The following is an 11,657-nucleotide window of genomic DNA, read 5'->3' on the forward strand; positions in this document are numbered from 1 at the left end:
TGAAAGCTAAAAGCATTGACTATACAAAAGAACAACAGTAATTGCTAAAATCTGGGAAGAAGAGGAGAGATACACTTAGCAGGACCAGATACAGTAGATCGGCAACCAAACAAAGCTGTTTTATTTTAATGAAGAATTGGAAGAAAGGGTTTAGAAGTTCCCCAAAAAAATGTGTTGGAGTTTCAAAGAGGAACGCCCTGCTCTGACCACTACACACTGTATGCATATATGGTATTATCACACTATGCCATATGTAAATTGTAAAATATGTAAAATTATGCATCCGTTAAAAAAGACAGGGACTAGACAGATGGTTTAGCCAGTAAGAGTACCTACTGCTCTTCCAGAGGACCAGAGTTCAGTCCCCATCACCCATATCAGGCAACTCACCACCACCTGTAAGTCCATCTCTATGGCATCCAGTACCTTTGCCTTTGAGGTCACCACTCATTTGCACACACCCCTACGTACAGACAAATACATGCATACACATAATTTAAAATATAAAAATAATTTTTATTACTTTTATGTTTTTACAGTCCAGTCATCACCTCCCTCCCGGTCTGCCCTCTCGCAGTTCCTCATCTCATTCCTCTTCCTCCTGCCCCATTTCTATTGTTTTATTTGGGATTTTGTTCTCAGTATTTAGAGAAATGGGAAGGTGAGGAAGATACTCAGTTATTGAAATTTTATGAAGATGTCAATACGCTTTCAAGTAACAATAAGGAAGGGGATGACAGAAATTGTAGCTCATCCAAATTGGTTATACTGCTCCTTACAATTCACTTTCTAAATGTGTAGAAATTATTCTTGCTTTCTGCCAAAACAAAGAGTAATGAGGACCTGGGAGACATAGATCTCACCTGGGAAGTGTTTGGGGTAGAACTCCCAAGAGGCAGAGGATTTGGTTTGGTTTGGTTTGGTTTTATTTTGTTTTTTTTTCAAATCTCTTGATGATATTTTTCAATAACTAACCACATTTAGGATAGAGAGAGAAGCCGCACTCTACAAAGAGCCTTCAAGGTCTCACAAGTCTTAAGCCCAGCCATTGTCTGCCCAGAAGGTTTTAATTGCCTTCCAAAGCAAAGAGCTAGCTGGGAGGACACTCTGAGGGCACTTTCCTCAAGGCCACCCATCCTGGAGAAGAGGGGACCCCCTCCAAGATCACACTGCTGCAGACTGCTGTGTCCTTGCGAGCCTGAGGTTCCTAGCACCGGAACAACTCACACTATTACCAAATTCACTCCAGGACTTAGATTTTTTTAAAAAATTTGATCAAAAACAATATTTACTTTAAAAAAAAAAGAAAACAAACAAACCTTCTTCCTCAGTCCACCCGAAGTTAAAACATTAGGCATATTAATTTTATATTAACTTTTTCTACTTATTGTTTATCTCTTTAGAGGATGATAAAGTAATAGATGATTCCTGGTTCAGCTTCACCATGCAATCACAGTAAGAGGTAAGGCCCTTAACCCTCTCTTTCCTAATGAGACACATTCAGCCAGTGTCTTCTTTCAGGAGTCTTTCCTTAAGAATATTCTTTTTCTTTTAACTTAGAAAGCAAGGACACTGGTACAATAATCAGATGGGAATAATGTAGCTTCTGTCACCCCACTCTGAGCATGCTCACTTCAGTCTGCCTCTTCTGACTCTCAGCTCAAGCTGTTAATGGCCTGAAAGGGCTGAGATCTGAATGTGGCTCTAAAAGCAGACCCGAGCCAGGTCATAACTCTTCATCCCACAGCCTTAAGCAATTCATCTGTTCATACAAAGTGTCCTATGCAAAATCAACCTCAGTGCAGATATGCCCAAAAACAAAACAAACAAAACAAACAAACAAACAAACAAAAAGGCCTACCACCCTTCATCAATCTAATGCTGTGAAAGGCAAGAAGCATTCATTTCCATACACAGGCCTCAAAGGAACTCAGCCTCCCAGTGAAGAGTCTCAGCAAACGGTCCAGCCTATGGCTAAAAGAAGAGGTTCTTGCTCCTCTTACGTGGTTTGTCCTTGCTGTTCTCATTCATTACAGTGCCAGGGGCCTCTCCCTTAAACTACCATGCCACACCCCTGAACCACATTGTTTTAAATGCTAGTTGTATGGGAGATGATGCCATCTTCCTATTTGCTTAAATTGTATGCTTTTAATATTAAATGACAGCTATTATATAAGACGACACTAAACAAACTATTATTTAAAACAAGAAATTTTAGAATATGTATTTAAGACAAAATATTTTAAATTTTTTTATTTATTCTTCTCTCATATATTACATCCTGACTGAAGTTGTCCCTCCCTCCTCCCTCCAAGTCCTGACAACTCCTCCACTTATCCCAGTTCCATTTCTCCTCCATTTCTTTTTAGAAAAGAGTAGCACTCCCAGGAATATCAACCAAATATGACATATCAAATTGCAATAAGACTTGGCACCTCCCCTCGTATTAAGGCTGGACAAGACACATACTCATATACTTCATTTTATATGCTTTATTTCATCTAGAATATATAGTTTTATTTTATTTGTGTGTGTGTGCTGTGTATGTTCATGTGGGTGTGTATATGTTGAAGCTAGAGGCCAATGCTGATTGTCCTTTTCAATTGCTTTACATTAATTTTTTAATTTATTCTTTTATTGCATGTATATGTGTGTTTTGCATGCATGTGTGTCTCTGCACCACATGAGTGCCTGGTACCCATGAAGACCAGAAGAGGCATTGGATACCCCAGAACTAAAGTTACAAATATTGGTTAGCCACTATATGGGTGCCGAGAATTGAATCTGGGTCCTCTGACAAAACAGCCAGTGCTCTTAACTAATGAGCCATCTCTCCCCTCACCACATTAGATTTTGAGACAGGGTCTCTCATTGAACCTGAGCTCATCAATTGGCTTTACAGGCTGATCAATGAATTCTGAGGATCCTTTTCACCTCCCTTATACCCTTACCTCACCCAGTACTGGAGTTACAAATGTGTGCCATCTTGTCCAGCTTTTAGGTGGATGCTGGGAATCCAAGCACAAGTTCTTATGCTTGTACAGAAGGCACTTTACCAACTAAACAATTTACTTCTTCCCCAATATTTAAATATTTTAAGTGATGAATCTAAGATTGCTTTTATACCTCAGTTTCCATAGACTAATGATCAGTAGTCACATAAAAATTTTTTCACAGGTTAACATTCAATTATTCTTGTTTTTCACTTTTCCCCTAGGTTGGCTCCCTTTTGTCTGTTAAAAACATTTGAGACTTCGTCCATTTCTAAAATTGATCTCTCATAACAGTGCATCCTACACCATGCTTTCTATCAGTAGAATGCAGCCACCTCCAGGAACTATCTTCCCCTTACCTCCTTGGTCAAATTTCTGGGACTCAAGTAGCACACAACCCAACTCAAATCCACCATTTTGTGCTATCTCTACCCAGAAAAGCATCCTGTCCCTTGGGCCCACCCACAATAAGCACCTTCCATATCCCTCCCTACCATCTGAGTTCCTCAGGCCAAGATAAGAAGGAAAAAGGTGGAGGGATCATCAGAGTTTCCTGTCTCAGGCTTAAGAAACACACGTTTTATTCCATGCAAGGATTCCTAATACACATTTAAGCTCATTGTCTATGATATTTAAGCAACTGTCTTCTTCATTGTTCATAATTGTAGTATGACCAAGTTTTCACAAACTTTTAGAAACTTCATTTCTCTTTCTCTTCCAGCCAAGTGAAGAGTCAGTCATCCTTCCAAAGGAAATTAAAGCACCCTCTCCTATAAACAAGGTGAGAGAAATCTAACTTAATCTCTTTGTGGACAGTCTCTGAAATTAGCACTTGTGTGAGTCCTATAAAGTAGGATATATTCAGCATTATTAATTATTACTATTATATACTCTAATCTTTTTTCAATAGCAGTATTATGGATAAAACGTGTTTGAGATTTGTGTTAATAAAGAAGAGTGTTCTAATGATATCTCTATGAATCCACCTGTTAATGCTAGGATCTCCATATAATTACCATTTTGTTTGTTCATTTGTTTGGTTTTGGTTTTGGTTTAGACAGGGACTCTGAATTACATAGCTCTGAGTTTCCTAAAACTTGCTATGTATACCAAGCTGGCTTTGAACTCCCAGAGATTCATCTGCCTCTGCCTCCCAAGTGCTGGCATTTAAGGCATGTGCCACCACCGCTGGCTTCTAGTTAACTTTTATTAGTTTAATCTAGTACTTGGTGGTTATTCCTGATTGTGTTCACCTCAACAATGTACACACAGTGGACTGTTGAGATGTGAACACTGAGACATGAACTGTTCTCTCTGCAGGAAAGGATACTGTCTGAGGTAATGGGCGTATTAATTTGCTGAAGTACAATGACCATCGCTCCTCCTAAAATCATATTGTATACATGAAATATATGCAGTAAAAGTAATTTTAGCTAGGTATGGTGATCCATGCCTGCAATCACAGCACTTGGGAAACTAAGGCAAGATGACCACAAGTCCCTGATGAGTCTGGGTTGCATAATGAGACTCAGACTCAAAGAACCAAAAATTACTTAAAACACCATCATGGGGGAAAAAACTTTGTGAGAAAAGAAAACTTTCATTAATAAGATGTGGCACACACTGTAAATAACTCAAAAACATTTTTAGTTAGTTAGTTAGTTAGTTAGTTAGTTAGTTGGTTAGTTAAGCAGTAACAAGACAAAGTGGCATATTTCTGTAGCTCCAGCTATTTCAGAGACCAAAGTAGGAAGACAACTTGAGCCCAGGAGTTTGAGACCAACCTTGACAATATAACAAGACCACATCATCCTCTCCAAAAGGCAAAGGAAACCAAGGGTATATCTCAATGATAGAGCACTTGCTGGACACTTGCTGAGCATTTCAAAGCCCTGGGTTCAATCTACAGCACTGCAAAGGTAAAACAAAGAAAGAGAGAGAGGGCCAGGTGGTGGTGGCACATGGCTTTGATCCCAAAACTTGGGAGGCAGAGGCAGATGGATCTCTGATTTTGAGACCAGCCCTGGTATACATAGTGAGTTCGAGGATAGCCAAAGCTATATAGTAAGACCCTGTCTCAACAATAAAAAAATAAAAAAGGCTATTGCCATTTCCAGTTGCTCTCTGTTTCCTGCTTGCAGTCTAAGATGTACGCTCTCAGCCTGCTGCCTGCTGTCATGCTCCCATGCTATGATGGGATGGACTCTAACCCTCTGGAACTGTGTAAGCCCAGATAAGCCCTTCCTTCTATAAACTGCCTTGGTCACAGTGTTTTATCACATAGGAAAAGAAACTAGTACATGTTTGAAGCATGATGAATTGTACTTAAATGATAAGCCAATAAAGCTTTTTTTGATAGAGGTGTTCACTATGTAGTCCTGGAATTCACAATGTAGACCAGGCTGGCCTAGACCCACAGAGATCTGCCTACCTCTGTTTCCCACATACTAGGTTTAAAAATGTGTGCTACCATGCCTAGTAAACCCTTCTTTTCCAAAATTGCTATTGCCAGGGTATTTTATTCACAGCAACAAAAAAATGTAAGTAACACAGGTACTAAAGGTCAGATCCTATAATGATCCACATAATTCAAACCAATGGACTCCTTGGGTAATTTAATAAATGAATACAATATTCCTGAGCAAACAGGAAGCTTGGGCTCTTTTTATATTAAACATGGATTCTCATTGCTTGAGGTACTTCTACAGTCCAATCTGCAGCACAAAGTATGAGAAGTGTCATACACTGTGTACATTCCAAGTATACACTATGATTTTATGAAGCACAGTGGTCACTGTATTCACAGCATCAATAGAAGAGGCATTAGTCACATAGCTGGTCAAATGGCCAACAGATATTTCTCAGTTACCTTCCAGTTGCCAAACAATAGGGCAATTGCTACAGATATATCAAAGAACAAAATAGATTTGGTCCTTGCTCTGAAGTCGATTACAGGTACAATAGAAGAAAAAAGTAAACATTTAAGCAGATGATACCTTTAAATTGTACTGCAATCACCTTTCATAATAGGAGTTCTTATCCCTTTAAAGACTGAGGGAACTCTCTGCAAGGAGGTGGCAGCCAAAGTGAATGTTGAGGAAAAAGAGGTATTATAATGGATCCATGTATTCATGGGTCCAAAAGCATGATGCCCTTGAGAACCCTAAAGAAACTTAGAAATACCCAAGACCATGTCACAAAAGTCCTGGTAGAGTCCTTATAGAAAGAGACATTGTCTTAGGGTTATTATTGCTTCACTGAAACACCATGACCAAAAAGCAAGCTGGGAGAAAAAGGTTTATTTGGCTTACACTTCCACATCACCATTCATCACTGAAGGAAGTCAGGACAGGAACTCAAACAGGGCAGGAACCCGGAGGCAGGAGCTGATGCAGAGAACGTGGAGGGGTGCAGCTTACTAGCTTGTTCGTTATGACTTGCTCAACCTGCTTTCTTATAAAACCCAGAACCACAAGCCCATATAGATGACACCACCCACAATGGGCTGCCTCCATAATTGGTTTAGAAAATGTCCTATAGGCTTGCCTACAGCCATATCTTATGGAGACATTTCTCAGTTGAAGCTTCCTACTCTCTGATGGCTCTAGCTTATGTCAAGTTGACATAAAACTATCCAGTAAAGACATTGAGAAGCAATTCATTTGAAATTAATAAAACAGATGGAAATTGTGGAGTAATTGTTTCACACTTCTCCAAACCACTGAAATTCATTTCTCTGTGGTTCCTCCTTGGGGTGTAGACCCATTGTATGGTACTATCTGATTATTTATGCATTCTTCTGTTACATAGTTTCCAATAATTCTGTGTAGTGTTTGCCAGCAACGTCCAGACATCTGAAAACTAGCAGGCCCTGAAGTGTTGTTTTGCCAAACAATTCAGATGACTGATGCTATACTGGTTAATTTTAACTATCAATTTGACATAATCTCAAAAACCTGAAAGAGGATTTCACTTGAGTGGTTGTCTAGATCAGGTTGGCCTGGGTATGTCTGGAAGAGATTTTCTTGATAGCTAATTGTACAGAAATACCCAGCCCATGTGAGAGACACCATTCCTACAAGGCCATAAACTATGTAAAAGTAAGGAAAGCTAGAAAGTAAACAAACCCTCAACGTGGATGCTTTTGTTTCTCTGCACTTGACAGAGGATGTGCCCAGCTTCCTGCCTTGACTTTCCCCATGTGATTGACTGTAACCTCAGATCATAAAGGGAAAGAAACCTTTCCTCCCCTAAGTACTTGTTCTCATAGAATTTGACACAGCAACAGAAATTAAATTAGGCAGATGCTAAATGCTTTCTTTCAAATTATAGAAGTTCTCTGTTTAACTCTTGAGCTCCGATTTCCAGACATAAACATTGCCTTACCTTTCCTCTCTCTGCATTCCTCTATCTGACTTCATGGTTCATCTTAACAGACTAAGACATGAGAAGAAACAGAAACACATCACTGGACACTGTGGTGACAGAGTTCCTTCTCCTGGGCTTGGCTCACCCCCCAACTCTAAGAACATTCCTCTTCCTGGTCTTCTTCCTCATTTACATCCTCACACAGCTGGGGAACCTGCTCATTCTGCTCACTGTGTGGGCTGACCCCAAGCTGCATGCCCGCCCTATGTACATTCTTCTGGGTGTGCTCTCTTTCCTGGACATGTGGCTCTCCTCGGTCATTGTTCCTCGACTTATATTAAACTTCACTCCCGCCAACAAGGCTATAGCATTTGGTGGCTGTGTAGCTCAACTATATTTTTTCCACTTCCTAGGCAGCACCCAGTGCTTCCTCTACACTTTGATGGCCTATGACAGGTACCTGGCAATATGCCAGCCTCTTCGCTACCCTGTGCTCATGAATGGGAAGTTATGCACAATCCTAGTGGCTGGAGCTTGGGTGGCTGGCTCCATCCATGGGTCTATTCAAACCATTCTGACCTTCCGATTGCCCTACTGTGGGCCCAAGGAAGTGGATTACTTCTTCTGTGACATCCCTGCAGTGCTGAGACTGGCCTGTGCTGATACAACGATCAATGAACTGGTGACCTTTGTAGACATTGGGGTAGTGGCTGCCAGTTGCTTCATGCTGATTCTGCTCTCCTATGCCAACATAGTTCATGCCATCCTGAAGATACGCACTGCTGATGGCAGGAGACGTGCCTTCTCCACCTGTGGCTCCCACCTCACTGTGGTCACAGTCTACTATGTCCCCTGTATTTTCATCTACCTTCGAGCAGGATCCAAGAGTCCCTTGGATGGAGCAATTGCTGTATTTTACACTGTTGTCACTCCATTACTGAATCCCCTCATCTACACCCTGAGGAACCAGGAAGTGAAGTCTGCCCTGAAGAGGCTAAGAGTAGGTAGAGGGAATGTGAGTGGAGATAAGTAACCAAGGACTCAGAGACCACATGTGTCATCATCACTGCTGTGTTTTTAGTTACTATTCATGTGACAAATGTTTAATACACAGATAATATTTTAAGATGAATCGAATACTATAATGAAAATTTTGGTTTCCTTTTAAAAACACAGAAGTATGGTAATGTGTTTTCATTTTAATCCCATGTGTGGGCTATGGGGCTGCTTCAGACTGTCCACAGCCACTGACTATGATTTGCCTCGTGCTCTAGCAGGAGCATGATCATGCCAGTGGCAGATAGTTTCTGTGAATGTCTGACATTTGGAATCCTGGGAACTTCCAGAGGCTATATAGACAAACGCTAGGACCCTGAGAGTTGGGGAGCTATAGGTTGGTTGTCTGGTTGGTGGTTGGATGCTGTTGGGCTGTTGGTTGTGGTTGGTTGAGGTTTATCAAGTAGTTGTGTGTGAAGAGAAGAGAGAAGAAGAAATTAGATATCCCAACAGCAAAGATCAAACTTGTCCCCAAGGAACCCCACTCCCCTAATAATCAGAAAGTAATCTAACACTATCCCTGCTCTCTTTCCCTTCTATCCTTTTTCCTCCCCTACCTAGTGATAGGGATGTAAAAGGGTGGAAGAAAAGGAGTGCAGAAAGGTGGGAGAAAGAAGAAACCAAAAAACACCCAAAAGTCCACTACTGAATACAATTCTACTAATATAAATGCTTCTGATGCTCTACAAAAAATCTCAGTAATTTGCCCAATTATTATACATGTTTCTTACATGTTCCTCAGAAAGACATATTTTACACAAATGTTGATAGTAAAGAGTGAATATCTAAACAGGTGTGAGAAAAACAACGTAATAGGACTCCATTTCCTGCTATCTATTTGCTACAATCTAACTCCTCAAGCTCTCAGAATTCAGGGTCACTTGTACAATCAAGGCAGATAGTGTCTTCTCTGGCATTCATTTGAGATCTCTTTAGAGCCTTTGTGTATCCACCCACTGTCTTCCTTTTCCCTATGTAGTAACTCACCAAGTTTTGTCCACTCTGCCCCAGGAATGTCCCTTGGCCTCCTTGTCATTCCATCCTTCACCATAGCACTACCAGAAAGTGAAACTAAATATTTCATCTTTCTTCTTCTGAATATTCACTGGCTTTCTACTGATTAAGATAAAGGTGGACCTTTTAACATGGTATTCTAAGTCCTCCACATCCAATTCCAACATTTGTCACCTCTCAAATTATCTCTACCTCTTCATCTCTCTTATCCCCATTAACTTAACTGCCATCCCCTAAACATTCTCTATGCTTTTCCATATCTGAGACTTTGGTTTAGTCCCATATATGAAATATGCTTTTTCCTCCTCCAGGTTGGATAGCTGATAACTTATGCTTCATTTAAGACCTGCAGAAAAACTCTGAGTCCTAAAAAAGCTTTTCCTAACGTCCCTTGCCATAACCACTATCTTCTTCCCTGTATGACTATAGTTTGCTGAACTTTTCCTTAGCTATCCTGTATGATCATTTAGGTAGGAATCCTAGAAAATCTAAAGCATGTTTCATTGCTGTTTGTCTTACAGCTTTACCGAATAACTTTCCTATACACAAGTAATAAAAACACTGAGAAATAAAGCTGGGGAAACAAAACCCACACAAAAACCATCTTAGGGTAACTCTAACAGAACAGGTGAAAGAAAGATATGTATAATGAAAGCTTACAGACACTAAAGAAGATGTCAGAAGATGGAAAGATCCTCCATGCTCATAAATTGCTAAGGTTAATATGGTAAAAATGGCCATCTTACCAGAAGCAATCTACAAATTCAATGTAAACCCCATCAAATTCCAACACAATTCTCCACAGAAATTAAGAAACAATTTTTAACTTCCAATGTAAACACAAAAAAACCAGGACAGAAAAAAAATCATGAATAATAGAACTGCTGGAGTTAAGATCATCTCCAATCTCAAACTATACTACAGAGCTATAGTAATAGAAACAGAATGGAATTGACATAAAAACAAACACATTAATCAATGTAATCAAATTGAAGACCCAGACATGAATCCACATACCTATGGACACCTGATTATTGATAAAGAATCAAAAACACAAACTGGGGGAGGGGGAAGTCTTCAACAAATGGTGCTAGTCAAGCTGGATTTCAGCATGTAGAAGAATGTGTCAGGAGCCATAATGGAACAAGCTAATAATTAGCAGGTGATCATCCTGAAATGGCTTGCCTTGGATTATTATATAATCTGCGACAAGTGAGCCCTTATTTAGCAAGGTTGTAAGGGACTTATTTTAGGAAAGATTTCTGCTATTAATATGCTTTTCCTATTATTATTATTATTATTATTATTATTATTAAACATATATAACAATCACTAAGCAATAGCACACCCCTTTGGAGCAGATCTCTGCAGATCCACAAAGATGTACTGTCTTGTAGTGAAGCTGTGAAGACAAATAGATGACTTCTTAAGTCTTAATGATGATCCTATAAGAATCTCTAAAATTATATCAATGATTATTAAGCTCTTTTATAATGGGACTGCTATTAGGTTCTTTTCTGATAGTCAAAACTGCAGTGAGAACTCTTCCAGTCTCCCAAGTGACATCAGTTAACTGCTCTCAGATAGTAACCAGACTTTCTCTTACTCAGAGCACATTCTAAGAGGTTGTAAAACAATTAACCAAAGGTCACTAAAAGGGAACTAACGATTTATTATAGGTGCTAGGACAGAAGATAAAATATTTCCTGGGTTTATCTATACAAAACTTCACTAATTTCTTAGTTATAGTTTTAAACCTTCAGTGAACCTGTGGAGCTAGACAGGTGATGGATGTTTAGCCAGATAATTACTCCTAATGGATATGCATGTAAACATTCTCTGTTGTAAACTTCTACTTTAATTTATGATTTTATTTTTGGTGTGAACTTGTGATGAAGTTTGTAACATGTGATCATGTACTCTAAAAGATGTATAAGTACTGAAGACTAAGGTTGTCATTGTCATTGTAGTCGTCGTTAGTCCCTTCCCTTCAATTTCCCCTGCTTAGAATTTTTTTCCTTAGAACTTTTCCCTTATTAGAATTTTTTTCTTTTCCCCACTTAGGACCTTTCCACTTTTCCCCTTAGATAGCTTTCATAGAAAACTTTTTACACTTAGTAATAAACTCTATAATAACTCTTCTAAGTGTCTTTTCTTCCTGTGACCTCAGACTAGCAAGTGTAAGTTAGAGCCCAGCAGTTCTTGCTGAAATAGTTCAAAGGCTAT

General features: G+C 39.5%; 1 protein-coding gene across 1 annotated transcript; it reads left to right on the forward strand.

The window, feature by feature from the left end:
* The first annotated feature begins 998 nt into the window (after positions 1-998).
* On the forward strand, positions 999-8,493 carry LOC117705964 (olfactory receptor 10G2-like). Its single transcript, XM_034498758.2, has 3 exons — positions 999-1,462; positions 3,715-3,774; positions 7,430-8,493. Exon 3 carries the CDS (start codon positions 7,438-7,440, stop codon positions 8,392-8,394), a length of 957 nt encoding a protein of 318 aa, XP_034354649.1. The 5' UTR covers positions 999-1,462; positions 3,715-3,774; positions 7,430-7,437; the 3' UTR covers positions 8,395-8,493.
* Positions 8,494-11,657: the final 3,164 nt, after the last annotated feature.

The sequence above is a fragment of the Arvicanthis niloticus genome, chromosome 3 (genome assembly GCF_011762505.2).
Source record: "Arvicanthis niloticus isolate mArvNil1 chromosome 3, mArvNil1.pat.X, whole genome shotgun sequence".
In the NCBI taxonomy this organism is placed as follows: Eukaryota; Metazoa; Chordata; class Mammalia; order Rodentia; family Muridae; genus Arvicanthis; species Arvicanthis niloticus.